General features: G+C 37.1%; 1 protein-coding gene across 1 annotated transcript in view; it reads right to left on the reverse strand.

Annotated features, from left to right (window-relative positions):
• LOC111820453 (DNA repair-scaffolding protein-like) overlaps positions 1–27,238 on the reverse strand; it is a 691,204-nt gene that overhangs the window by 517,157 nt on the left and 146,809 nt on the right. Inside the window, exon 6 of the mRNA XM_023730855.1 lies at positions 3,145–3,305. Coding sequence (XP_023586623.1) covers positions 3,145–3,305 — 161 coding nt within the window. The remainder of the gene's footprint in view (positions 1–3,144; positions 3,306–27,238) is intronic.

Consider the following 27,238-nt stretch of genomic DNA (forward strand, 5'->3'; position numbering starts at 1 on the left):
ACAAAAAAAAAAAAAAAAAAACGCAATTACAAAACTGGCAAAATTTCTGAACACACATGTCACCAAAGAAGTTATACCATGGCAAATAAGTATATGAAAAGATGCTCAACATCATTATATTATTAGATAACTGCAAATTAAAACAATGAGATACCACTATATACTTCTTAGCACAACAAAAATCCAAAAACCTGAAAATACCAAAGACCAGCAAAGATTTGGAGCAGATGGAATGCTCATTCATTGCTAATAGGAATGCAAAATGGTACAGCCACTTTGGATGATAGTTTTGCAATTGTTTCAATGTTAAACATAATCTTACCATGAGATCCAGCAACTGTGCTCCTACGTCTTTATTCAATTGAGTTGAGAACTTATGTTCACACAAAAGCCAGCACACAAGTGTTTATCACAGCTTTATTTATTATCAACAAAAACTGAAAGCAACCAAGATGTTCTTCAGGAGGTGACTGGATAAACTGTGGTATATCCATACAATGGAATATCACTCAGTGACAAAAAGATATGAGTTACCAAAACGTGAAAAAACATGAAAGAACCGTAAAGGCATATTGCTGTGTGAAACAATCCAACCTGAAATGGCTACATACTGTATGATTCCAACTATATAACCCTTTGGAAAAATCAAAACTACAGAGAGAATGAAAAATGAAGTGGTTGTCAGGGGCTCAGGAGAAGGGAGTGAGGAATAGGAAACTGTCATGGATTGAATTGTGTCCCCCAAAAATAATATGTCAACTTAGCTGGGTCATGATTCCGAGTATTGTATGATTTTGTCCCATTTTGTAATCTGATGTGATTTCCTTACGTGTTGTGAACTCTTCATCACTACAGTCTAATAAGATGGATTAGTGGCACTTATACTGATGAGGTCTACAAGATTAGTGTCTTAAGTCAATCTCTTTTGAGATATAAAAGAGAGAAGCAAGTAGAGACACATGGAAACCTCAGACCACCAAGAAAGCAGTGCCGGGAGCAGAGCACATCCTTTGGAACTGAGGTTCCTATGCAGAGAAGCTCCCAGACCAAGGGAAGATTGATGACACAGACCTTCCTCCAGAACCAACAGAGAAAGCAGTCCCCTGGAGCTGATGCCCTGAAATTGGACTTGTAGCCCACTGGACTGTGAGAGAATAAACTTCTCTTTGTTAAAGCCATCCATATGTGTTATTTCTGTTATAACAGCACTAGATGACTAAGACAGGAATGCATACGAAGTTTTTAGGGTAGTCAAACGACTCTGTATGATACTTTAATCATGACTACTTGTCATTATGCATTTGTCAACACCCATAAGACTACACAGTACAAAAAGTGAATCTTAATGTATCAGTATTGGTTGGTTAATTTTAATAAATGTACTACACTAAGGCAAGATGTTAATACTACGGGAAACCATATGCTGAGGATGGGAGGTGGGTATGTGGAACTCTCCTATTTGCTTAATTTTTCTATAAATCTAAAGATGTAGTAAAAAAGAAATTAAGTCTATTAACTATTTTTAAAAAATGCAATATAATTTCTGGCATCCAATCAAAAATTTCCAAGCATGCAGCGAAGTAAAAAAATATAACCTATAATAAAGAGAAAAGTCAATCAATAGAAATACAGAATAACAGAGATGACAGAATTAAAAAGGACATTCATACATAAAAAAATATACCCTATACGGTCAAAATGTGGAAGAAAGCATGATCGTGTTAAGGAGAGTCAAAGACAATATTTAAAAAAAGATTCATATCAAACTTCCAGAGATGAAAAATAGAATGTCTCAGATGAAAAATACACTGGATAGTATTAACAGCAGATTAGATACTGCAGAATAAAAAGATTAGTAAACTTGAAGACATAGTAATAAAAACCATTCCAAATACAACAGGGGGAAAAAGAAAACAGTATCAGTGAGCTATGAGAGAACATCACATAGCGTAGTATACATATTGTCACAATTCTCTAGAGGAATTAAGTGCATCCTGTGTGGCTCCACAGGAGAGGACTTTTTGGAACCTTGCTGATTTTGCTTTGCATTCTCTGTTGGTAATAAATCACAGTCGTAAGCACTACTATACGCTAAATCCTGTGAGTTCTGCTAACACATTACCAAATGCAGGAGTGGTCTTGGGGACACCCAACATACCACAGATCGAAGTAACTCAGCAATCCCCAAGCAAGAAACTACTCCAACACATACCACAGGCACATTGCTTAAAACCAGTGATAATGAAAGATCAAGAATGAGAACAGATTCGGGCCTCTCACGAGCAATTCTTGAGCTAGAAGACAATGAAGGAAAGCTTTCAAAACTATGAAAAAAATTATCTCCAGCCTAAAATTCTATCCCCAAGCAAACTTTGAATCACATATCAAAGTGGGGTAAAAACATCTCAGACATCCCAAGTGTCAAAAAATTATCTCCCATAAATCCTTTGTCAGGAAGCTACTAGAAGATGTATTCAACCAAAATAAGGGTGATAACCAAGAAAGAGGAAGACATGGAATCCAGAATAAAGGAACTACAATGCAGAAGAGAGGTGAGGGGAATTCCCAGAATTATAGTGAAGGGAGACTCTAAGATGGCAATGTCCACCAAGCAGAGAGCATGTCAGTTCAAACTGGAGTTGGCTACAAGGTTTTGAAAACAGGTCTTACAAGGAAATAAAACTGACAGAATGTCTGTCTGAAAATCTTACCGAGAGAGCTAGAATGGCGGAAAAATAGTGTTTATTAACAATAAGTAAAACCAAGCAAATAATAAAATAACTATTAACAATAGTGGCAAAAGTTGTTAATAATTGCCTTGGTTATAAATTTTATTTTTTCATAAATATATAAATGCCGAATATTAATCTAATCAAAATATGGTATGTTTATACTGGGAGAATGGAGGGATAGGAAAGGTTCAGTGTGTAATGAGATGTGGGGAATGAGTGGGTAGAACAGACCTGTTTATTCATGTTTGGATGTACAATGCAAGCAGGTTATTTAGAGATAAAGGGGCAAAGAACCAACTAAAAGAGTCAAAGTGACTGTCCCTAAAGAAAGTGGGAAAAAAAAAAACACCAAAAGGCTATGATTAACAAATACCATAAAAAGAATAAAATCATTTAAAACATCCATTCTTACCTTGGGAAGTTCAGATAGTCTCTCTTCACTTGTCAAAGAGCAACTACTTGCACAAGAAGCACAGTCTGATATTTCCACAGTACTCTCACTTTGAAATGCACTGTATTCATTATCATCTTCCCTGTCACTGTCTATCTCCCAGTCAATAAACTGTAGTTCATCTGAAAAACAGAGTATTTAACTTGCATTTAGCTTTTTATTTTCAATCTTTTTTTAAATTTGAGTACTTAATGTATCTATGTTACTGAATAAAGTTAACAAGTGTATTAACAGGTATACAGTGAAAGTAAATTCCTACTCTTATCTCTAGCAATCTTGTTTCTCCCATACTTATCCCCACCTCAATTTTCAGTTAACTACTTTTATTAGTTATTGGTATATCCTTCCAGTTTCTCTAGCCATGTTCAAGTAAATAAAATACATATTCACATTCTTTCTTCCTTTCTTGTACACTTTAATTTTTTTCATTTAATAACAAAACTGAAAAGTTTTTCCTCATCAATAAACAAGGAGCATCATTCTTCTTTACAACATAGTATTCTATTGCATAGTAGAACCAGAGTGTCCTTAATCACTCCACTATTTATAAAGACTTTCTGAAGCATTTTCAACCAAAAACTTTCTCTATACATTACTTTCATATGTAAGGAAATAACTAAATCCTGTTTTTCATTTATGTAATATAGATGATATTTTTACAAAATTTTAATTCAAAAAGTTGAACGTTTTTATATATAAATAACAAAATGTACTGATTCCAATCTGCTATGTTTGAAGAAATGATAGTAATTATTAAAGAAGTTAATTATTAAAGAACTGATTATTCTATTAGTCTCCAATAGCCTATAATATAAACCTTTCCTACACTCTACTGCACAAGTGCTCCCTAAAAGCTGTTTCAGCAACTCAAAGGGCTAACTAGATATCTTGGCCTATTTCAGATGTCTGATATCAACAATCTCACTTCTAGACAGAATATTTAAAATAAAAAACCTATTTGGTTTAGTACCTGAAGGGATTTTTTTTTTTTTTTTAAGTTTTAGATAAAGTTAAAAATATGGAGAAAAGTAAACAACAAAAAAGAATGTCTTCTTTAATCTGATACTGCTGTTCCAGAACACAGAGAGAAAGTCCACTGTGATGATTACAAAGTCTGGAGGACACACCACCCACCAACGAGAGTGACAAACTGCATAATGACAATTATTTCCCATATCTAACATCAGAGTTAGTGACAGAATCCCAGGCCGAGGAACATCTAAGAAATTATCCTTGATGCTGAACCATCGTGGTAGGAAGTGACAAAGAGCCAAAGGACAAGTTCCCTCAGAACTTCTTCTTCTACCAGTACTGCATATTTGTGTAGCACTCACTCATTAAAATGAGAGCCTTCTAGGGACCTATATATTATTGAGAAAAAAAAAAAAAAAAAAAACTCGTTGCTGTCAAGTCGACTCGGACTCATAGTGACCCTACAGGACAGGGTAGAACTGCCCCATATGGTTTTCCAAGGAGCGCCTGGTGGATTCGAACTGCCAACCTTTTGGTTAGTAGCCATAGCTCTTAACCACTACGCCTCCAGGGTTTCCATTCTTGAGACGGTGTCAAAATTCAGGTGGGAAATACTCAAGGTTGTATTTTGGCTCTCGTGGACTTGTTTTAATTTTCTTCAACTTTAACTTTAACTTGCATATGAGCAACTGATGGTCTGTTTGCAGTTGGTCCCTGGCCTTGTTCTGACTGATGATACTGAGCTTCTCCATTGTTTCTTTCCACAGACATAGTCAATCTGACTCTGGTGTATTCCATCTGGCGAGGCCAACATTTATAGTTGCCATTTATGTTGGTGAAAATATGTATTTGCAATAAAAAAGTTGTTGGTCTGGCAAAATTCTATCCTGCAATCTCTGAAGTTGTTTCTGTCACCAATGCCATATTTTCCAACAACTGATCCTTCTTCTTTGTTGCCAACTTTTGTATTCCAATCACCAGTAATTATCAATGCAACCTGATTGCATGTTTGATCAATTACAGACTGCAGAAGTTGGTAAAAATATCCAATTTCTTCATCTTTGGATTTAATGATTGGTAAGTAATCTGAATAATAGTCACATTAACTGGTCTTACTTGTAGGTGTATAGAAATTATCCTATCACTGATAGCATTATAATTCAGGATACATCTTGAAATCTTTTTTGATGACGAATATGACATTCCACTTCAATTTGTCATTCCTGGCATAGTAGACTGTATGACTGTCTGATTCAAAATGGCCAACACCAGTCCATTTCAGCTCACTAATGTCTAGGATGTTAATCTTTACGCATTCTATTTCATTTCTGATGACTTCCCATTTTCCTAGATTCATGCTTTTTACATCCTATGTTCTAATTACTAATGGATTTGTGCAGCTGTTTCTTTCCATTTTGAGTCATGCCACCTCAGTAAATGAAGGTCCTGAAAGCTTTACTCCATCTACATCATTACGGTCAACTCCACTTGAGGTGGTAGCACTTCACCAATTATATTTTCACTGCCTTCCAACCTGAAGGTCTCATCTTCTGACACTTTACTAGACAATGTTCTACTATTAGGTTTTCATGGGTAATTTTTTCAGAAGTAGACCACTAGGTCCTTTTTCCTAGTCTGTCTTCGTCTGGAAGCTCCCTTGAAACCTGTCCACCATGGGTGCCCCTGCTGGTATTTGAAAGACCAGACGAACTGTGGGATGATATCAAAGACGTCATACATGCAGAAAGCAAAAAGTCATTAAAAGACAGAAAAGAAAGAAAAGACTAAAATGGATGCAAGAAAAGACTCTGAAACTTGCTCTTAAACATAGAGTAGCTAAAGCAAATGAAAGAAATGATGAAGTAAAAGAGCTGAACAGATTATTTCAAAGGGCGGCTAGAGAAGACAAAGTGAAGTATAATGACATGCAAAAACCTGGAGATAGAAAACCGAAAGGGAAGAACATACTTAGAATTTCTCAAGCTGAAAAGAACTGAAGAAAAAATTCAAGACTTGAGCTGCAGTAGTGAAGGATTCTATGGGCAAAATACAGAATGACACAGGAAACATCAAAAGAAGATGAAAGGAATACACAGTTACTGGACCAAAAATTTAGTTGATGTCCAACCATTTCAGGAGGTAGCATATTTTAAAGAACTGATAGTACTGAAGGAAGAAATCCAAGCTACGTTGAAGGCACTGGTAAAAAAAAAAGGCTCCAGGAATTGACAGTATACCGACTGAGATGTTTCAACAAATGGATGCAGTGCTGGAGGTGCTCACTCGTCTATGCCAAGAAATCTGGCTACCTAGCCAACCTACTGGAACAGATCCACACTTGCGCCCATTCCAAAGAAAGGTGATCCAACAGAATGCAGAAATTATCAAACAGTATCATTAACATCATACGCAAGTAAAATTTTGCTGAAGATAATTCAAAAATAGTTGCAGCAGTACATCAACAGGGAAATGCCAGAAATTCAAGCTTGATTCAGAAGAGGACGTAGAACAATGGCTATCACTGCTGATTTCAGATGGATCTTGGCTGAAACAGAGAATACTAGAAAGATGTTTACCTTGTGTTTTATTGACTATGCAAAGGCATTCAACTATGTCAATCATAACAAATTATGGATAACATCTGGAAGAATGGGAATTCCAGAACACTTAATTGTGCTCATGAGGAACCTAACTATAGACCAAGAGGCAGTCGTTGGAACAGAACAAGGTGATACTGCATGGTTTAAAATCAGGAAAGGGGTGCATCAGGGTTGTATCTTTTCACCATACTTATTCAATCTGTATGCTGAGCAGATAATCCGAGAAGCTGGACTATATGAAGAAGAACAGTGAATCAGGATTGGAGGAAGACTCATTAACAATCTGCGATATTCGGATGACATGACCTTGCTTGTAGAAAGCGAAGAGGACTTGAAGTACTTACTGATGAAGATCAAAGGCTACAGCCTTCAGTACAGATTACAATATATATATTTTTAAAAAAAAATCCTCCCAAATGGACTGATAAGCAACACCATGATAAATGGAGAAAAGACTGAAGCTGTCAAGGATTTCATCTTACTTGGATCCACAATCAACACCCATGGAAACAGCGGTCAAAAAATCAAATGACATATTGCATTGGGCAAATCTGCTGCAAAAGTCCTCTTTAAAGTGTTAAACAGCAAAGATGTCAAGCAAGCTGGACAACGAATAAGGAAATCCTAAGAATAATTGATGACTTTGAATTATGATGTTGGTGAAGAATATTGAATATACATGGACTGCCAGAAGAACGAACAAGTCTGTCTTGGAAGAAATACAGCCAGAGTGCTCCTTGGAAACAAGGGTGGCAAGGCTTTGTCTCACATACTTTGGACATGTTATCAGGAGGGACCAGTCCCTGGAGAACGACATGATGCTTGGTAAAGTTGAGGGTCAGCAAAAAAGAGGAAGACCCTCAATGAGATGGATTTACACAGTGGCTGCAATGATGGACTCGTGATGATGTGATGATGGCGCAGGACTAGGCAGTGTTTCGTTCTGTTGTACATAAGGTCACTATGAGTTGGAACCAACTTGAGTGCACCTACAAACGGGCCCATCACACCATCTTAAATACTAAAAATTCAAAATAAACAATGGCGAGAATACAGAACACCTTTTTACCCTTGGGAAGCCCACAGATGAATAAGCACTTACACTGCAGTGTGATCAGTGTTATAAAATGCTGTACCACAAACAAGGGGTCTTTCATTTAATCACTATTATATGAAGCAGACAAGACAATTACTACTATATCACTAAGATTTGCATTTTATAGGTGAAACTACTGAGCCTGCCAATAAGTTAAGAAATTTTCAAAATGGAGAAAACGGAAGAAAAAAGTTTGTAAGAGAAAACTATTTTGACATTTTGAGCTCAGTGTTCTTCCCACTAGACCCCAATCTTATGTCTCAAGGCCCTAAGGGCTTTAGCCCAGTAAGACTAAAACTTACCTATGAATATATATATATTATTGTGATACATACACATATCAGAACATTTTCCATTTCAACATTTTTTCATGACAACTGATTATGTGCATTACATAGTTCAACCAACACTACTATCGCTTTCCAAATTTTTCCATCGCCCTTAATAGAAGCTCAGTGTCTCCTAAGCATTGAGTCTGCCTTTTCCCCTTCTTATTTCCCTCCCACCCACAATAACCACTATTAAACTTTGATGTCTATACCCTTGCTTATTCTAGGTATTTAAGTGGGATCATAAAATATTTGTACTTTTGTGACTGACTCATTTCACTCTGCGTATTTTCAATGTCCATCCACGTTCAAACATATATCAGGACTTCATTTCTCTTTCTGGCTGAGTAATATTCCATTATATGTATGTACTACATTTTATCCCCTCATCCACCGATGGACATTTAGGCTGTTTCCATCTTTTGTCTCTTCTGAGTAGTGCTGCAATGAACACTGGTGTACAAGTATTTCTTTGTCTTCCTCCTCTCAATTATTTTTGGGTTCATATGGTCATTATACGTTTAACTTTTTAAGGAACTGCCAAATTGTTTTTCACACCAAGTCATATCATTTTACACTCCCACCAGTAAGGGATGAGGGTTCCAATTTCTCCACATCCTCACCAATACCTGTTGTGTACTGTATTAGTCATCTTCCCCCCAAAAAAACCAAACCCACCATGGTCAAGTCCATTCCAACTCATAGCGACCCCACAGGGTTTCCAAAGCTGTAAATCTCTATGGAAGCAGACTGCGGCATCTTTCCCCTGTGGAGTCACTGGTGGTTTAAAACCACTGACCTTTCAGTTAGCAGTCTATGGCTTTAACCACCGCGCCACCAACGCTTCGTTAGCCATCTTAGTGAATGTAAAGTGGTAACTTGTGGTTTTGATTTGCATTTTCCTAATGACACTCAGCATCTTTTCATGTGGTTGTTGGTCATTTGTATTTGTTTGGTGAAATATCAATTCAAGTCCTTTACCTTTTTTTTTTGACTGGGCTGTTTGTCATGTTGCTGCTAACTTTTAGTTTTTATTACTCTGGATATTAAACTCTTACCTGACACATGGTTCCCAAAAATTTTCTCCCAATCCATAGGCTGCCTCTTCACTTTGTTCATAAAGTCCTTCGATGAACATAAGTTCTTAATTTTGACGAAGTCTAATTTATTTGTCTTTTGTTGCTCATGCTTTTGGTGTCACATCTAAAAACCATTTGCTAAAAAGCATTACCTGTATGTTTTCTTCTAAGAGTTTTATGGTTTTGGTTCTTAGTTTTACAGTTTTAGTTCTTACACACAATTCCATGGTCCATTTTGGGTTAGTTCTGATATATGGTGTGAGGTATGGGTCCAGGTCCTTTTTTTTTTTTTTAAGAAAATCCAGGTGTCCAAGAACCATTTACTAAAGACACTATTCTTTTCCCATTTGATAGACGTAGCACTCTTGTTGAAAATCAATTGACCACAGACGTACTAGCTTATTTCTGAACTCTCAATTCTGTTCCATTGGTCTGTATGTCTATGATTTTACCAGTACAAGACTGTTTTGATTACTATACTTTATAATGTTTTGAGATCAGGAAGTGTGAATCTTCCTACTTTGCTCTTCTTTTTTAAGATTGCTTTGGCTATTTAGGTCCCCTTGCAATTCCATATAAATTTGAGGATTACCACTTTCATTTATGCAAAGAAGGTTGTTGGAATTTTGATCGGGATTACGTTGAACCTACAGACTGACTCTGCTGTGTAATATTGACATTTAAATCATATTAAGTCTTCTGATCCATGAGAATGAATATCCTTCCACTTATTTAGGGCTTCTTTATTTCTTTCCATAATGCTTTATAGTTTTCTGTGTACAAGTCTTTCACTTCCTTGGTTAAATTTAATCCTAGGTATTTTATTCTTTTAGATGCTACTGTAAATGAATTTTTTAGAAATATAGTTTTTAAAGTTCACCAGGATTCTGGTTTACCAAGCCAGGTTTGGTAAATATCACAACAGTGTTAAAGCACACAATTCTGAAGTTAGACAAGCTTGCTATGAATATCAACTGGCATACTTATATGACTCCTGGCATCTCTAAGTCCCAATTTTCTTCCGTAAAATGGGGATACTTTTAGCTCACAGCAAAACTAGCTATCAAAGAAAATAACATACAGAAATATGCAGTCAAGTGTCTGGAACAAAATAAGAGCTGGATAAACTGTAATTGCTGTTATCCATTAAAAAAACAAAGAAAAAAGGAAAAGTAGCATTTGGACATACTAGACATACTCCAATGGATCATTAACTGTGACCTAATAATCAACATATAAAGAGATTTGCTTAATCATTATAAAGCAATTATATCAAAGAATCTTTCCACTCTTAAATAATTTTGGAAACTACTGAATATCCTTTTATAGGAAGAGGGCATAAACAGTTTTTATTTTTTTAACACTAGCTTTACTGAAATATAATTCATATATCATACATTTAACTCGTGTAAAGCATACTATTTTTAATACTGAAATTGTGTTCTGAAATGTTTGAAGACAAATCAAGAGTTCCCTGACAATAAATTTCATTTCAAATGGTTGAATTAACAATACAAGCACTGTGAACCTATGTAAAATCTTAACATACCAAATGGTAATGACTAAAATGGCAATGGTGGTTACAAAATGGCAGCAAAGTGGCCAAAAGAATTTATCCACCTTCCACAGGGGCTCCATACAAACCGAATCTTATTACTATGAGCTACCAAGTTAAAAGTAACAAGCTTATTTGAAAGAATTAGGACTTTTAAATAAGTTCAGTTACATATTTAAAATTTGTAAAAAGATATGGCTTCCATATACTTCTAGGAAGCTTTGTGGTGCACTCATTAAACACTTGGCTGCTAACTGAAAGGCCAGCAATTTGAACCTACCACCCGCTTGACAGGATAAAGATGTGGTAGTCTGCTTCCATAAAGATAACAGCCTTGGAAATCCTATGGGGGCAGTTCTACTTCATCCCTACAGGGTCGCTATGAGTTGGAATCAACTTGATGGCAACGGGTTTGGTATTTTTTTGTTGTTCCATATACTTCTATATAAGTGTTTCTCAACTAAGGGAAATTTTGCCCTGTAAGGGACATCTGGCAACATCTGAAGACGTTTTTGGTTGTAACAACTAGAATGGGGAGTGCTACTGGCATCTACTGGATATAGATCAGGGAGGCTGCTCAACATCTTACAATGCACAAGAAAGCTTAACACAACAAAGAATTATCTAGTCCAAAATGGCAACAGGATCAAGGTTGAGAAACCTCGTTCTCAACTGCCAACAACCAAACCAAACACACTGCCATCAATTTCAACTCATAGTGACCTTACAGGATAGAATAGAATTGCCCTATCGGGTTTCCAAGGCTGTAAGTCTTTACAAAAGCAGACTGCCACATCTTTCTCCCACAGAACAGCTGGTGGTTTCAAACTGTCAACCTTTCGGGTAGCAGCCGAGGGCTTTAACCCACTGTGCCATCAACCAAAACCAAACCCATGGCCATAAACTTGATTCCTACTCACAGCAACCCTATAGGACAGAGCAGAACTGCCCCACAGGGTTTCCAAGGAGTGGCTGGTGGATTTGAACAGCAGACCTTTTGGTTAGCAGCTGAGCTCTTAACTACCGCGCTGCCAGAGTCCCTTAAACTGCTTAAACATTATCTAATATAAAATACCATCAGGACAGAAAGTAAACTGTTAATTTTATTTCTACAACACATTGGATGTCACAGTCTTTATTCAATAAAAAACAGGTTACCAAGCAGACAATATAAGTGTAGCATTATGTAGTAGTTGAGAGAACTGGCACTGGACTCAAAGAGACCAATGAATTCCCAAACAATTCTAACATATACAAGCTTAAGTTATTAATTACAAAAATAATACCAGTAAAACCCATCAGAGCTGTTATAAGAAATACTAAATAAGAGATTCTGGGAGATAGAGGGATAAATAGACCATTGTTCCACTCTTACCCAACAAATAGAAAAATACAAAAGGAAATGGAGCTTGGCCTTGAAGGACTATGAACTGAGCAGCCTAGGACAGCAGCACGTAACTGAGAACAGGCAAGAATCAACTAATCAACAAAGAGTGACATACATAGAAAAATCACTTCTTTCACAGTCCCTGCCCCTCCCCCAGCCACATGGGCTGCCACCTACTGTGAACTGGGGAAGCAACTCTATCAAAAGACCCTGCTCCCCTAACCACTACAAACCCTACCTACACAAAGAGACATGACCCTAATTTCTACTCTAAAATAAGGCAGACTGCCCAAGGGGTCCGTACAGAGCACGCCAGCACCTACCCTACCCGGATGCTGACAACTGCAAGGCTGCTGCGATTTTCTCCAGTCGGCACTGAAAACAGCTGACTCACGCTGCAGTGTGCTAGGAAACAGGCATCTTCAGGAGGCTACACTCACAGCCAACACACTACAGGGAAAGGGGGTGCTCTGATAGCAAGGAAGCAGATATTTCTAAGGGTAAATCAGGAAAAGAGAAGGAGCTATTACAAAGAGGAAGAGAAAGCAGTACACAATGGCTGAAGGCTCTGCCCACCTAAACGGGCTGAAAAGCAACATGAGCTGAGGCTTAAAAAGGATGAGCACAGTTTAATGGAACTATGGGACATCAAGAGACCTAAGATATGCATCATGGAAATTAAAGAAAGAGTTGAGAGAGAAAGACACTGAAAGAATAGGTGAAGAAATAGTAACAGAGAGTTTCCCTAATATGACGAATGATATGAATCTACAAAACCAAGCACCCCAAAGAACTCCAAGCAGGATAAGCCAAAAGAGATCTACACTGAGTTCATAGTCAGGCTCTCAAAAAGAATAAAAAGAAAACCCTGAAAGCAGTGGAAGAGAAACAAACAGTCACATATAAAAAATCCCCAATAAGTTTAAGTACCAAATTTCTTCTGAGAAACACTGGAAACCAGAAGGCAATGGAATGATATATTTAAAGTGCTAAAAGAAAAAAAACTGTCAGCCAAGAATACTATACCCAGAAAAACTTTCCTTCAAGAATGAGGGTGAAATTAAAACATTCCCAGACAAACAGAAGCTGTGAGAGTTCACAGCCACCAGGTCAGCCCTACAAAAAATACTAATGGATGTTCTGCAGATGAAAGGGAAAATACACTAGGAAGTAATTCAAAACCATACATACACAGATCCCTAGTAAAGGGAATTGCAAGGACAATTATAAAGGCTAGTAATAAGGTATTCATACTTGATAACTGTTTTGTTCTTCATGCTTTTTAATGACAAAAAGTATAAAAAGCAAGGAAAAAATTATGTCACAGGGCACATGAAATATAAAGACATAATTAAGGATAACAACAACAAAATGGGAGTGGGGAGGAATGGTATATAGAATTTCTTATACGTTACTAAAGTTAAGCTGGTACCAACTCACCCCAGTATGCTATAAATATAAGCTGTTAAGTGTAATGTTGATGCTAACCACTAAGACAATATCTAAAACAATATACAAAAAAAGAAAAGAGAACGAAACCAAAATGGCTCACTAAAATAAAGCAATAAAACACAAAACCAGGCAGGAATAAAGGAAAAATACAAAGACATCTTAAGGCATGCAAAAGCAAAACAAAATAGCAGAAGTAAGTCACTTTTTATTGGTAATTACAGTGAATGTAAAATGGAGTAAATGCGCCAAACAAAACGCAGACAGTGGAAAAAGGAAAAGAAACATGATCCAACCATATGTTCTTTAAAGAGACACACTTTAGACACAAGGACACAAATAGCTTGAAAGTGAAAGGATGGAAAAAATCTATTCCATGCAAATGACTACCAAAAGAGAGCTGGGGGTGGCAATCTCAATATCAAAGTAAACTTTAAAACAAAATCTGCTCAAAGAAAAACAGGCATTATAAAACAATAAGAGTCAATTCATAAGAAGATCTAATAATCATAAATATATATGCACCCAACATAGTAGCACCTATATATATATATAAAACAAACATTGACAGAATTGAAGTGAGAATCAGGACTGCAAAACTAGTTGGAGACTTCAATACACCAGTTTCAATACTGGACAGAATGTCAACAAGGAAACACAGTACTTGAATGACACTATATACCAACTATATTTCAAAGATATATGTAGGAAACTTCACCCAACAACAGAATAATATACATCTATTCCAGTGCACACAGGTCATTCTACAGGATAGACCACATATGAGGTCAGAAAACTAGTCTAGGTAAATTTTGAAAGACTGAAATAGAACAAAATATCTTCTCTGACCACAATGGAGTGAATGTAGCTGGAAATCAGTAACAGCTAGGAAAAAACCTGAGAAATACAGAAGCATATGTAAATTAAACAACAGATCGTTAAACTACCAACGGATCACGAAGGAGATTAAGACAGAAATCACAAATTTTTTACAGTCAAATAAGAAGCAAAGCACAACATACCAAACGTTATGGGCTGCAGCGAAGTCAGTACTCAGACAGAAACTTATAACAATGAAACCCGACATAAAAAAGAAGACAGATCTCGTATCAACAGCCTATCTCTACAACTTGAGGAACTAGAAAGAGAAGAGGAAACTAAGCCTAAACCAACCAGAAGAAAAGAAATAACAAAGATCAGAATAGAAATAAAAGAAATAAAAATCAGAAAAACAACAGAGAAAATCACCAAAACCAGAAATTGGTTCTTTGAAAAGATTAATAAAATTAACAAACCTTCAGCTAGACTGACAAAGAGAAAAAATGCATAATAACCAAAATAATAAATGAAAGATGAGACGTTACAACTGACTCAAAAGAAATAAAGACAACTGTGACAGAATATTATGAACTGTACATAAACAAACTGGATAACCTAGATGAAGTTGACAAATTCTTAGAAGTACAAATGTTACCCAAACTCACTCAAGAGGAAATAGAAAATCTCAATAAACCCATAAAGAGAAAAAAATTGAATCAGTGATTTAAAAAAAAAAAAAAAAAAAGTCCTGGACTAGATAGCTTCACTGAGGAATTCTACCAAACACTTAGAGAAGAACAGACATTAATTCTCTTCAAAAAGCTAAAGAAAGAAGGAATACGCCTTAACTTACTCTAACAAACAAACATAAACCTGATATCAAAACAAGACAAAGACATCACAAGAAAGAAAAACTACAGGCCAATATCCCTTATGAATATAGATGTAAAAATCCTAACAAAATACTAGCAAACAGAATCCAATAGCATATTACAAGAGTCATACACTATAACCAAGTGAGATTTACTCCAGAAATGCAGGAATGAATTAACATTACAAAATAAATACACGTAACAACACCAACAGAACAAAGGAAAACAAATCACGATCATCATCATGGATGCAAAAAAGGCATTTCATAAACTCCAACACCCTTTCTTGATGAAAACCCTCAAGAAGCTTACAATAGAAGGCAAAAAACTCAATATGATTCAGGGCATATATAAAAAAAAAAAAAAATGCCAACATTATACTTAATGGAGAAAGACTGAAAGCTTTCCCTTTGAAACCAAGAGCAAAACAAGTGTGCCCACTCTCACCATTTCCGTTCAATATTGTGTTAGAAGTCCTAGTCAGAGCAATAGGAGAAAAAAAAAGAAAGAAAGAAAGAAATACAAGGTATCTAGATTGGAAAAGAAGATGTAAAATTATGTCTATTCACAGATGGCAAAATCTAATATACAGGAAGTCCACAAGAAAGCTTCTACAGGTAATAGAGAAATTTAGCAAGGCTACAGTGTAAAAGGTCAACACACAAAAATTAGTTGGTTTTCTAGACAGCAACAATGAGGAATCTGAAAGGGAAATTAGCAAACAATTTGATTCACAATAGCATCTTAGAGAATAAAATACCAAGAAATAAATATACCAAGGATGTGAAAGAGACTATACAATGAAAATTTTAAAACACTGCTGAAAGACACTAAACACACAAATAGAGGGAAACCTGTGTGGTGTTCCAAGAACTGTAAGATTTAATATTGCTAAGATGTCAATAATACCCAAAGCTATGTATAGATTCAATGCAATCCATATCAAAATTCCAACAGCCTTTCTTTACGGAAATGGAAAAACCAATCCTCAACTTTACGTGGAACAGCAAGAGGGCCCAAATACCTAAAGTAATGTTGAAAGGGAACTAAGTAGGAGATCTCATACTTCCTGACTTTAAAACATATTGTACAGCTATAGTAATCAAAACAGCCTAACAAGGGTTTAACAATAGACACGAGAACAATGGAATAGAATTGAGAGTATCAAAACGAATCCACACATCTATGGTCAAATGATTTTTGACAACGGTGTTAAGGCCATTCGATGAGGAAAGAAGACTCTCCTCAAAATATGGCGCTGGGAAAATTGGTTTTCCACAAGCAGAAAAATGAAACAGAATGCATACCTCACATCACACACAAAAAAAAATTCAAAATGGATTAAGACCTAAATGTGAAAATTAAAACCATGAAATTCTTATAAGAAAATGCAGAGATGGAGAGGTGGAGCCAACATGGCACTATACACAGAAGCACCATGTCGTCCCACCGCAGCAAAGACCCGAAAAATTAAGTAAAACAGCGACAAACATCAGTCCTGGAATCCTAAGTGTCTAATGAAGAGATAAAAATCTCAACCAAGCACTGAATGGAATAAGAAACTAACAGACAACAGAGAGTGAGAAGAGTTACGAGCAGAGATCACCTATCAGCTAATGCAGCACAGATCCACCATCTTGGACTCCTGTCTAAGACTGGCAGACAGGTAGTATAGGAAAGCAGATTCACGGAGCTCCCAGCAGGAGACAGAACGCAAAGTAACCAGAAAGACACACATTCCCACTCCCTACCCTGCCTACTCCTGCTTTGCCTTTGCACTTCCCAGGTAGCCAATCCTTGACTTTCGAGTGGGCTGACTGCCGGCTTTCCAGCTGGCTAAGACTGAAGCACGGGAGGTGCCACTTCCGTGCCATTCGGATTTGACTCACCTACACTGGCTGGCTTCTTCACTGTCATTTCTTTGTTGCAAGTATTGCTGTTTTCAGCCTCTTTTGGTTCCTTCTCTTTCTCTCACCTCCTCCTCCTCCTCCTTTCTTTTGAACACATGACTCTGTATGCAATCTTGGCTTCTTCTTGACGGGCTGTGAAGCACCACTGGGATGGGGAACTGTTTCCCTGGTTCACACCACCAGACTGGTGGGATCCCTGAGAACATTTTCTTTTTTACTTGTTTATTTGTTTTCCCTTTCTATTTTCCTTTTTATTTTTCTTCATTTCTCGGTTTCTCATATCTTTCTATTCACCTTCTTTTCCTCTCTCCTGAATACTTGGTGTATCATCTCCACCCCTTCTAGCCCCACTGTACTGAGTGGCTTCGGAGCCACTTCCACAGTCTGCACAGCTGCGCCAGTTGGATCCCTTGAGGCATTATTTAATTTTTACTTGTTTTCTTGTTTTCTCTTCTCCTTTTTGTTTTTCTTCATTTCTCAGTCTGTCAACCCTCCAATACAAAAGCAGTCTTCTTCAACACATTTTTGGGGTTTTTTTGGCTCCTGCTTATCTCTACTCTCTTCTTCCCATACCCAACCTCCCTTTAAATATCAAAATCTCCCCCTTCCCCTTCATCATGCCTATCTGCATCGTATGCTGAACACTGCACTCCGGAGCAGCACAAGCATGGCCTACCGGAACGAACCCTGCACTAACACACAGCTCACCTTGTTAGCTCCAGTACATGCCACAAACAACTCATCCCAGCAACTCCCCTTCCAATGGATCTACCCAAGGCTGAGTGACTGGACCTGCCCACTGGAGAAGGAAGTGAAAAACACTGTGTTCACAGACAAGCAAACAAAGAACACACAGACCACCTACTCAGATACAATCAAATAAAAGAAAAAAGCAGGAAGAAACCTACAACAAATAAGTGAAGAAAATAAATACGGAATGTCCCGAAGACAGCAGATAATATGAAAGCAATACTTAAAAAACAGGACAGAATGGTTACAGTAGGCGTCCAAAATAAAACACATGACTTTCCAGTAGAAGAAAAGGCACAAAAACTTCCTGATGGGGAATTCAAATCTCTAATATTCAGAGCTATCCAAGAGTTGAAGCAAAAAGCAGACAAAAATCAGGAAAAAATAGACAAATTCATGGAAAAGGCACAAAAATTCATAAAAAATACAGAAAAAAATGGAAGAATTCAGAAATGTAATACAGGAACAAAATCCAAAAATAAATTCACAACTGAAAATCATACAAAAACAAGTACAAGTCTAAAAGATAAACAAAAACAATTAGAAGCCAAAAAAATATACAAGATTTCAGAAATGGACAGTATCGCAGAAGGGCTAAGGAGCACGTCTGAAACGATAGAAGACAGAATCAATGAAACAGAAGACACATACTTGGATACAACTTTATTCGAGAAAAATCAGGAAACAAAATGAAGAAAAACAAACCCTGAGAATTATGTGGGATAAAATCAAAAGAAAAAATTTGTGATTGATGAGAGTTCCAGAACTGAGGAAGAAACCAGAAAACTGAGAGGATCACTGAAGAATTGCTGACATAAAACTTTCCTAATATCATGAAAGATAAAAAGCTGACCAACCAAGAAGCTCAAAGAACCTCATGTAGGTTAGACCCCAAAAGAAAATCACCAAGGCATAATACAATTCACTCAATAAAACCACAGACAATGAAAGAATCCTGAGAGAAGCTCAAGAAAAACAAAAAGTCACATACAGAAGGGAAACCGTAAGACTAAGCTCTGATTACCTGGCAAAAACCATGCAGACAAGAAGGCAATGGGATGACATACATAAATTGTAGAAAGAAAAAAATTACCAACCAAAAATAATATATCCTGCAAAACTCTCATTCAACTATGATCATAAAATTAGGACTTTACACGATAAACACAAATTAAGGGAATATGTAAAAACAAACCAAACTTACAAGAATTATAAAGGGAGTCCTTCGGTTTGAGAACAAACATCAGATGACAGACTGAACCTAGGACCCAAGATTGCACCAGCCAGACACCAACCTAGGAAATGAACTCTCAAGGACTATCCAAAACCAAAAGATTTACAACAGAGAACCGGAGAGTTTAATCCACAAATGACAACAGCACAACAATAAAAGAGGGAATAAACGGTGTAGCTACAGAACCTTCTAATGCACAAGAAGGCAAGGCGATAACAAATAATAATACGCTGTTTCAAAGTTAGGAAGATAAGGGTAAATTTCAAGGTAATCACATAGAAAGTTAACAAACCTACTCATCAAAATAAAGAGGATAAATATAAAGTCCCAGTAAAAACAAAACCTATGAAAACAAAAGAAATAAAAAAAAAACTTAAAAGGAATGAAGCACAGGAGAGTAACAGGAACAAAAAAAAAGTCACCGCCACAAAAAAAAGTGCTACAAAATGACAATAAACTCATACTTATCAATAATTACACAGAATGTAAATGGCCGAGATGCACTCATAAAGAGACAGACCGTGACAGAATGGATTAAAAAACAGGATCCATCAATATGCTGTCTACGAGAAGACACACCTTACAAAGAGACATAAATTTATTAAAAATCAAAGGATGGAAGAAAATACATCAAGTAAACAGTCACCAAAAAAGAGCAGGAGTGGCAATACTAATCTGAGATAAAACAGACTTTTAAAAAAATCCACCATAAAAGACAAAGGGGCACTATATCATGATTAAAGGGACGATCCATCGTGAAGATATAACCATAACAAATATCTGCACACACAATGACAGGGCTCGAAAATACATAAAACAAACTTTAACAGCACTGAAAAAAATTGACAGTTCCACTATAATAGTAGAACACTTCAACACACCACTCTCAGTTAAAGGACAGAACATCTAGAAAGCAACTCAACAAATATACAGAAGATCTAAAGGCCACAATCAACCAACTTGAACTCATAAACATCTATAGAAAATTCCACCCAATAGCTGCAAAGTACACATTTTTTTTTCAATGCACATGGAACGTTTGTCAAAACAGACCACATCTTAGGCCACAAAGCAACCCTCAAAAAACTCCAAAACACTAAGATAATACAAAGTATCTTCTCTGATCACAATGCTGTCAAAGTAGCTATTAACATAGGAAGAACAAGGAAAAAAATCATTTCCATGGAAACCAAATAACTCCCTGCTTAAAAACCACTGGGTAACAAAAGAACTCAAAGACGGAATCAAAAAATTCCTAGAATCATAAAAATGAAAACACATCATACTAAAACATTTGGGACACAGGAAACGCACTGCACTGAGGTCAATTTATAGCAACAGATGAACACATTAAAAAAGAAGAATGGGACAAAATCAAAACATTAGCTACACAACTTCAACAAATAGAAAAACAACAGCCAAAGAACTCTACAGCAATCAAAAGAAAGGAAATAATGAAAATCAAAGAAGAAATACATGAAATAGAGAACAGAAAAACAATAGAAAGAATCAAGAAAACCAAAAGTTGCTTCTTTGAAAGGATCAATAAAATCGACAAACCACTAACCAAACTGACAAAAGAAAACCAGGAAAGGACACCAATAACCCAAATAAGAAATGAAATGGACGACATTAAAAAAGACCCAAGTGAAATGAAAGGGATCATAATAGAGTATTATGAAAAACTATACTCCAACAAATTTGAAAACCTAGAGAACAAGGACAAATTTCTAGAAACACACTACCTACTCGAGCTACCACAAAACAATGCTGAAAATCTGAACAGACCCATAACAACAGAAGAGACTGAAAAGGTAATTTTTAAAAAATCCCAAAACTATAAAGCCCTGGACGAGATGGCTTCAATGGAGAATTCTACAAAACATTCAGAGAAGAGCTTGTAAACGTACTACTCAAACTATTTCAGAACACAGAAAAGGAAGGGATACTTCCAACATCATTCTACGAAACCAGCATAACCTTGAAAACAAAACCATGCAAAGATGCCTCAAAAAAAAGAAAATTAGAGACCAATATTTCTCATGAATATAGATTAAAAAATGCGCAACAAAATTCTAGCCAATAGAATTCAGCATATCAAAAAAATAATACACCACAACCAGGTAGGATTCATACCAGGTAAGCAAGAATGGTTCAACATTAGAAAATCAATCAATAATCCACCACATAAATAAAAGAATCATGTGATCATCTCAATCAACACAGAAAAAGCATCTGACAAAGTCCAATACCCATTCCTCATAAAAACTCTCAATAAAAAATAGGTATAAGAGGGAAATTCCTCAACATAATAAAGAGCATCTATACAAAACTAACAGCCAACCTCATTCTTAATGGAGAGTGGCTGAAAATATTTCCATCGAGAATAAGAACAAGACAAGGATGCCTTTTATCACCACTCCTATTTAACATTCGCCTGGAAGTCCTACATAGGACAATAAGATAAGAAAAAGAAATAAAAGGCATCAAAACTGCTAACAAAGAATGAAAACTGTCTCTCTTTGCAAACGATATACTATACATAGAAAACCAAAAAGACACCACAAGAAAACTACTGATTCAGCAGAGTAGCAGGATACAAAATAAACATACAAAAATCAGTTGGATTCCTATATACTAACAAATAGAATGACGAAAAGGAAATCAGGAAAACAATACCATTTATAAAACACAACACTGAGGAATAAATCTAACCAGGGATGTAAAAAAGACCTATACAAAGAAAACTACAAAACACTACTGCAAAACACCCAAAGGGATCTACATAAATGGAAAAACATACCATGCTCCTGGATAGGTAGAATCAACATTGTGAGAATGACAGTTCTACCCAAAGCTATCTACAAATACAACGCAATTCCAGTCCAAATACTAACAACATTCTCTAAAGAGAAGGAAAAAACATTCATTAACTTTATATGGAAAGAGAAGAGACCCCAAATAAGTAAAGCATTATTGCAGAAGACGAAAGTAGGAGGGCTCGCATTACCTGACCCCAGAACCTACTATACAGCTACCGTAGTCAAAACAGCCTGGTATTGGTACAATGACAGATACACTGACCAATGGAACAGAATTGAGAACCCAGATGTAAATCCATCCACCTACGGTCACCTGATCTTCACCAAGGGCCCAAAGTCCATCAAACGGGAAAGACAGTCTTTTTAACAAATGATGCTGGCAAAACTGGATGTCCAAATGCAAAAAAAATGAAACAAGACCCATATCTCACACCATAAACAAAAACCATTCAAAATGGATCCAAGACATAAATATAAAACCAAAAACTATAAAGATCATACAAGAAGAAAATGGATCAACACTAGAAATCCTAATACAAACATTAACAGGATACAAACCAGAACTAACAACATACAAACTTCAAAGGATAAGCCTGATAACTGGGATCTTCTAAAAACTAAAAACTTATGCTCATCAAAAGAATTCACCAAAAGGGTAAAAAGAGAACCTACAGACTGGGAAAAAAATTTTGGCTATTACAAATCCGACAAAGGTCTAACCTCTAAACTCTACAGGAAAATCCAACACCTATACAACAAAAAGACAAATAATCCAATTTAAAAATGGGCAAAGGAAATGAACAGACACTTAACCAAAGAAAATATTCAAGCAGCTAGCAGACACATGAGGAAATGTTTGGGATCACTAGCCATTAGAGAAATGCAAATCAAAACCACAAGAAGATACCATTTAACCCCCGCGTTACTGGCATGAATCAAAAAACAGGAAATAAAAAATGTTGGAGAGGCCGAGGGGAGATTGGAACACTTATGCACTGCTGATGGGAATGCAAATGGTACAAGCATTTTGTAAAACAATATGGCGCTTCCTTAGAAAGCTAGAAATAGAACTACCATGTAATCCAGCAATCTCACTCCTAGGAATGTTTCCTAGAGAAATAAGAACTGTCACACAGACATATGCACACCCATGTTTACTGCAACATTGTTCACAGTAGCAAAACAACCTAGATGCCCATCAGCAGATGAATGGATAAAAAAACTATGGTACGTACACACAATGGAGTACTATGCAACAATAACGAACAACAATGAATCTGCGAGCCATCTCACAATATGGATGAATCTAGACAGCATTAAGCTGAGTGAAATAAGTCAATTACAAGATGACAAACATTGCATGAAACCACTACTATAAAAACTCATAAAAGGTTTACATGCAAAAAGAAACAATCTTTCATGGTTACAAGGGAGGGGAAAGGTAGGGGTGGAAAAACACTAAATAGACAATAAATAAATGGTAACTTTGGTGAAGGATAAGACAGTACACAATACTGGGGAAGCCAGCACAATTTGTTCAGAGTAAGGTCATGGAAGGTCTATGGACAAATCCAAACTCTGTGAGGGACCGGATTACTGGGCTGAGGGCTGAGGGGACCATGGTCTCAGGGAACATCTGGTTCAACTGGCATAACATAGTTTATAAAATGTTCTACATTCTACTTTGGTGAGTAGCATCTGGGGTCTTAAAAGCCTGTGAGTGGCCATCTAAGATACTCCACTGGTCTCACCCCTTCAGGAACAGGGGAAAATGAAGAAAAGTAAAGACACAAGGGAAAAATTAGTCCACAGGACTAATAGATCACAAAAATCACGGCCTCCACAAGACTGAGTCCAGTACAACTAGATGGTGCCCAGCTACCACCACAGACTGCTGTGACAGGGATCACAACAGAGGGTTCTGGACAGAGCTAGAGAAAAATGTAAAACAAAATTCTAACGCACAAAAAGACTAGACTTCCAGGCCTGACAGAGACTGAAGGAACACCGAGAGTATGCTCCAGGCCACCCTTTTAGCTCAATCGTGAAGTCACACCAGAGGTTCACCTTTTAGCCAAAGATTAGTCAGATCCATAGGAGAAAATGAGACTAAAGGGGTACTCCAGCCCAGGGGCAAGAATACAAGGCATATGTAAGCAAAACTTGAGAAGGGAGGGTACTAACATGTCACGAGGTTGTTGACCAATGTCATAAAACAATATATGTAGTAATTGTTTAACGAGAAGTTAGTTTGTTCTGTAAACCTTCATGTAAAGTAAAATTAAATAAAATACAGAAGCATGGCTCTTGGGCCCATCTTTTAACACTGGATCATCTTACATAATAAAAAAAGAACAGCAAAAGAGAAAATAAACAAATGGAGCCACATATAAATTTAAAAATTTATTCACCAAAAGACTTTACCAACACTTTAGGTGAAATGGCGCTCTAGGCAGAAGCACCATGCCGTCCCTCCACAGCAAAGATCTGAGAAACTAAGCCTGAGAAAACAGCAATCCTAAAACCTTAAAAAATCAAATGAAGAGATGAAGGACTCAGCCAAGCACCAAATGGAATAAGATACTGACAGAGAAGAGAGAGCAAGGAGAGATTCATGCAGAGGACCCTACCAGCTAATGTAGCACGGATCCGCCATCTTGGACTCCTATCGGACACCAGCAAATAGGGGGTATGAGAAAGCAGCTTCATGGACCCTCCAGCAGAAGACAAAACAAGTAATTTGGGATATACACTTTCCCACCCCCCCATCCTTCTTCACCCCCACTCAGCTTCCTCTGCTTCCCATGGCCACAGTCTCTAGTCCGGGAAGCACCGGCTGCTTGTATTCCACCCGCCCGGACTGGCTGGCTCTCTGAGTGCCATTTGTTGGAGGCTGGTGGTGCTTTTTTCACCTTCTTTTGATTTCTTCCTTACCTCTCACCACCTCCCCCTTCCTTCCCTCAAATACCTCGCTCCGTGAGCCATCTTTCCTTCTTCCTGAGGGTCTGTGGAGTTCCGTTCGAGTGTGGGACTGCTTCCCAGTCTGGGCTGCCATGCTGGTATGATCCCAGGGCTTTTGTTTGTTTGTTTGGAATTCTTTGTTTGCCGTCTTCTCCTTTTCTTCATTTGGGAGCCTGTTCTGGCCAGCAAGTGCTGCGACTTGGGACCTACACACTTGGCTTGAGCAGACAAGCAGAGGGGTCCCTGATGGCATTTCTTTTCTTGTGGGTTTTTCTTTTTTCTGTTTTTCAGAAAGCATTTCTTATTCTTTTTTTTTTTTCTTTTCCCTCTTTTGCCCTTTTTTTTTTTTTTTTTTCCCATTACTGAGTTTCTTGTCTCTCTATACCTTCCTTCCTTCATGCCTCCTGAATACCTGGAGCTGAATAACTCTATGCCTTCTAGCCAGGCTGTACTGCAACACCTGAAAACAACTTCTCCAAACCTCATAGCCGCACCGGTGGGATCCCTGGGAGCTTTGCTGTTCCTTTTCCTTTCTGATTTTTATTTATTCATTCTTTTCTTCTTTTTTCTTCTTTTTCCAATTTTTGTTTTTCTCCATTTCGTAGTCTCTCATCTTTCCACTCCAACCTCAAGCTCCCCTAGCAAACTTTGTTTCTCTGTTTCCGGCTCCTGTTCCTCTCTGCTCTTTCCCATACTCATCTTAGCTCCACAGATAAGAACCTCCCCCCTCCAACCTGCCTACCTGCACCGTGCACTTAACATCACACCACCAAGCAGCACAGGCGCGGCCTACCAGAACCTGCCCTACACTGACTACCGACCCGCCTTGGTGGCTGTAGTAAGTGCGACAAACAACCGTCCCAGTAACTCTTCTTCAGCTACACCTGCCCTGCTGTACCACAACTGAGAGACTGAAGCTGCCAATTGAAGAGGCTAAAAGTACCGTGCCCACAGATGAGAAAACAAAACACACAGCCCGCCTGCTCAGAGCCAAATAAAAAAAAGGACAAAACAAACAAATCTACAATCAATAAACGAGAAAAATAACTACTGAATGCCCCGAAGACAGCAGACAATATCAAAACGTTTACGAAAACAGGACAGGATGGATTCTAGTAATCATCCAAAATAAAACACCCGATGACGTTCCAATGAAGAAAAGGAACTAGAACTACCTGATAGGGAAATTAAATCTCTAATACCCAGAATTATCCAAGAATTGAAGCAAAAACCAGACAAAAATGAGGAAAAAATAGACAAATTCATGCAAAATACAGGCAAAAAAAATGGAAGAATTCAGGAAAATAATGCAGGAACAATATGCCAAAATAAATTCACAACTAGAAATTATACAAAAACAACAATTAGAAATGCAAAAGATAAACAACATTTCAGAAATGGACAGTGTCACAGAAGGGCTGAGGAGCAGATCTGAAACGGTGGAAGACAAGATCGGTGGAATTGAAGAGAAATATTTGCATAGAACTCATTTTGAGGAAAACTGAGAAAGAAGAACAAAAAAAAATAAAGAGACCCTGAGAGTTACGTGGGATACAATCAAAAGCAAAAATTTGCAAGTGATTGGAGTTCCAGAACAGGGGGAGAAAACAGAAAACACAGAGAGGATCATTGAAGAACTGATGACAGAAAACTTCCCTAATATCATGAAAGATGAAAAGCTAGCCATCCAAGAAGCTCAAAAAACCCCATATGCGATAGACCCAAAAGAAAATCACCAAGGCATATCATAATCACACCTGCCAAAACCAAAGAATCCTGAGACTAGCTCAAGAAAAACAAGAAGTTACATGCATAAGAGAAACAATTTAAGCTCAGATTACTAGGCAGAAACCATGCAGGCAAGAAGGCACTGGGATAACATATATAAAGCCTTGAAAAAAAAAATGTCAGCCAAGAATAATATATCCTGCAAAACTCCGGTTCAAATATGATGGTGAAATTAGGAAATTTCCACATAAACAGAAATTAAGGGAATATGTAAAAACCAAACCAAACTTACAATTATTAAAGGAAGATCTTCGATATGAGAACAAAATTCAGCTAACAGGCAGAATCTAGGACACAGGATCATACCAGCCAGATACAAATCTAGGAAATGAACTCTCGAGGACTATCCAAAACCAGAAGAAATACAACACGAAATCAGAGCAGTTAATCAGTAAATGTCAACAACATCAGAACAATAAAAGAGGGAATGAA

This window comes from Trichechus manatus, unplaced genomic scaffold (genome assembly GCF_000243295.1).
Source record: "Trichechus manatus latirostris isolate Lorelei unplaced genomic scaffold, TriManLat1.0 scaffold00038, whole genome shotgun sequence".
Taxonomy (NCBI): Eukaryota; Metazoa; Chordata; class Mammalia; order Sirenia; family Trichechidae; genus Trichechus; species Trichechus manatus.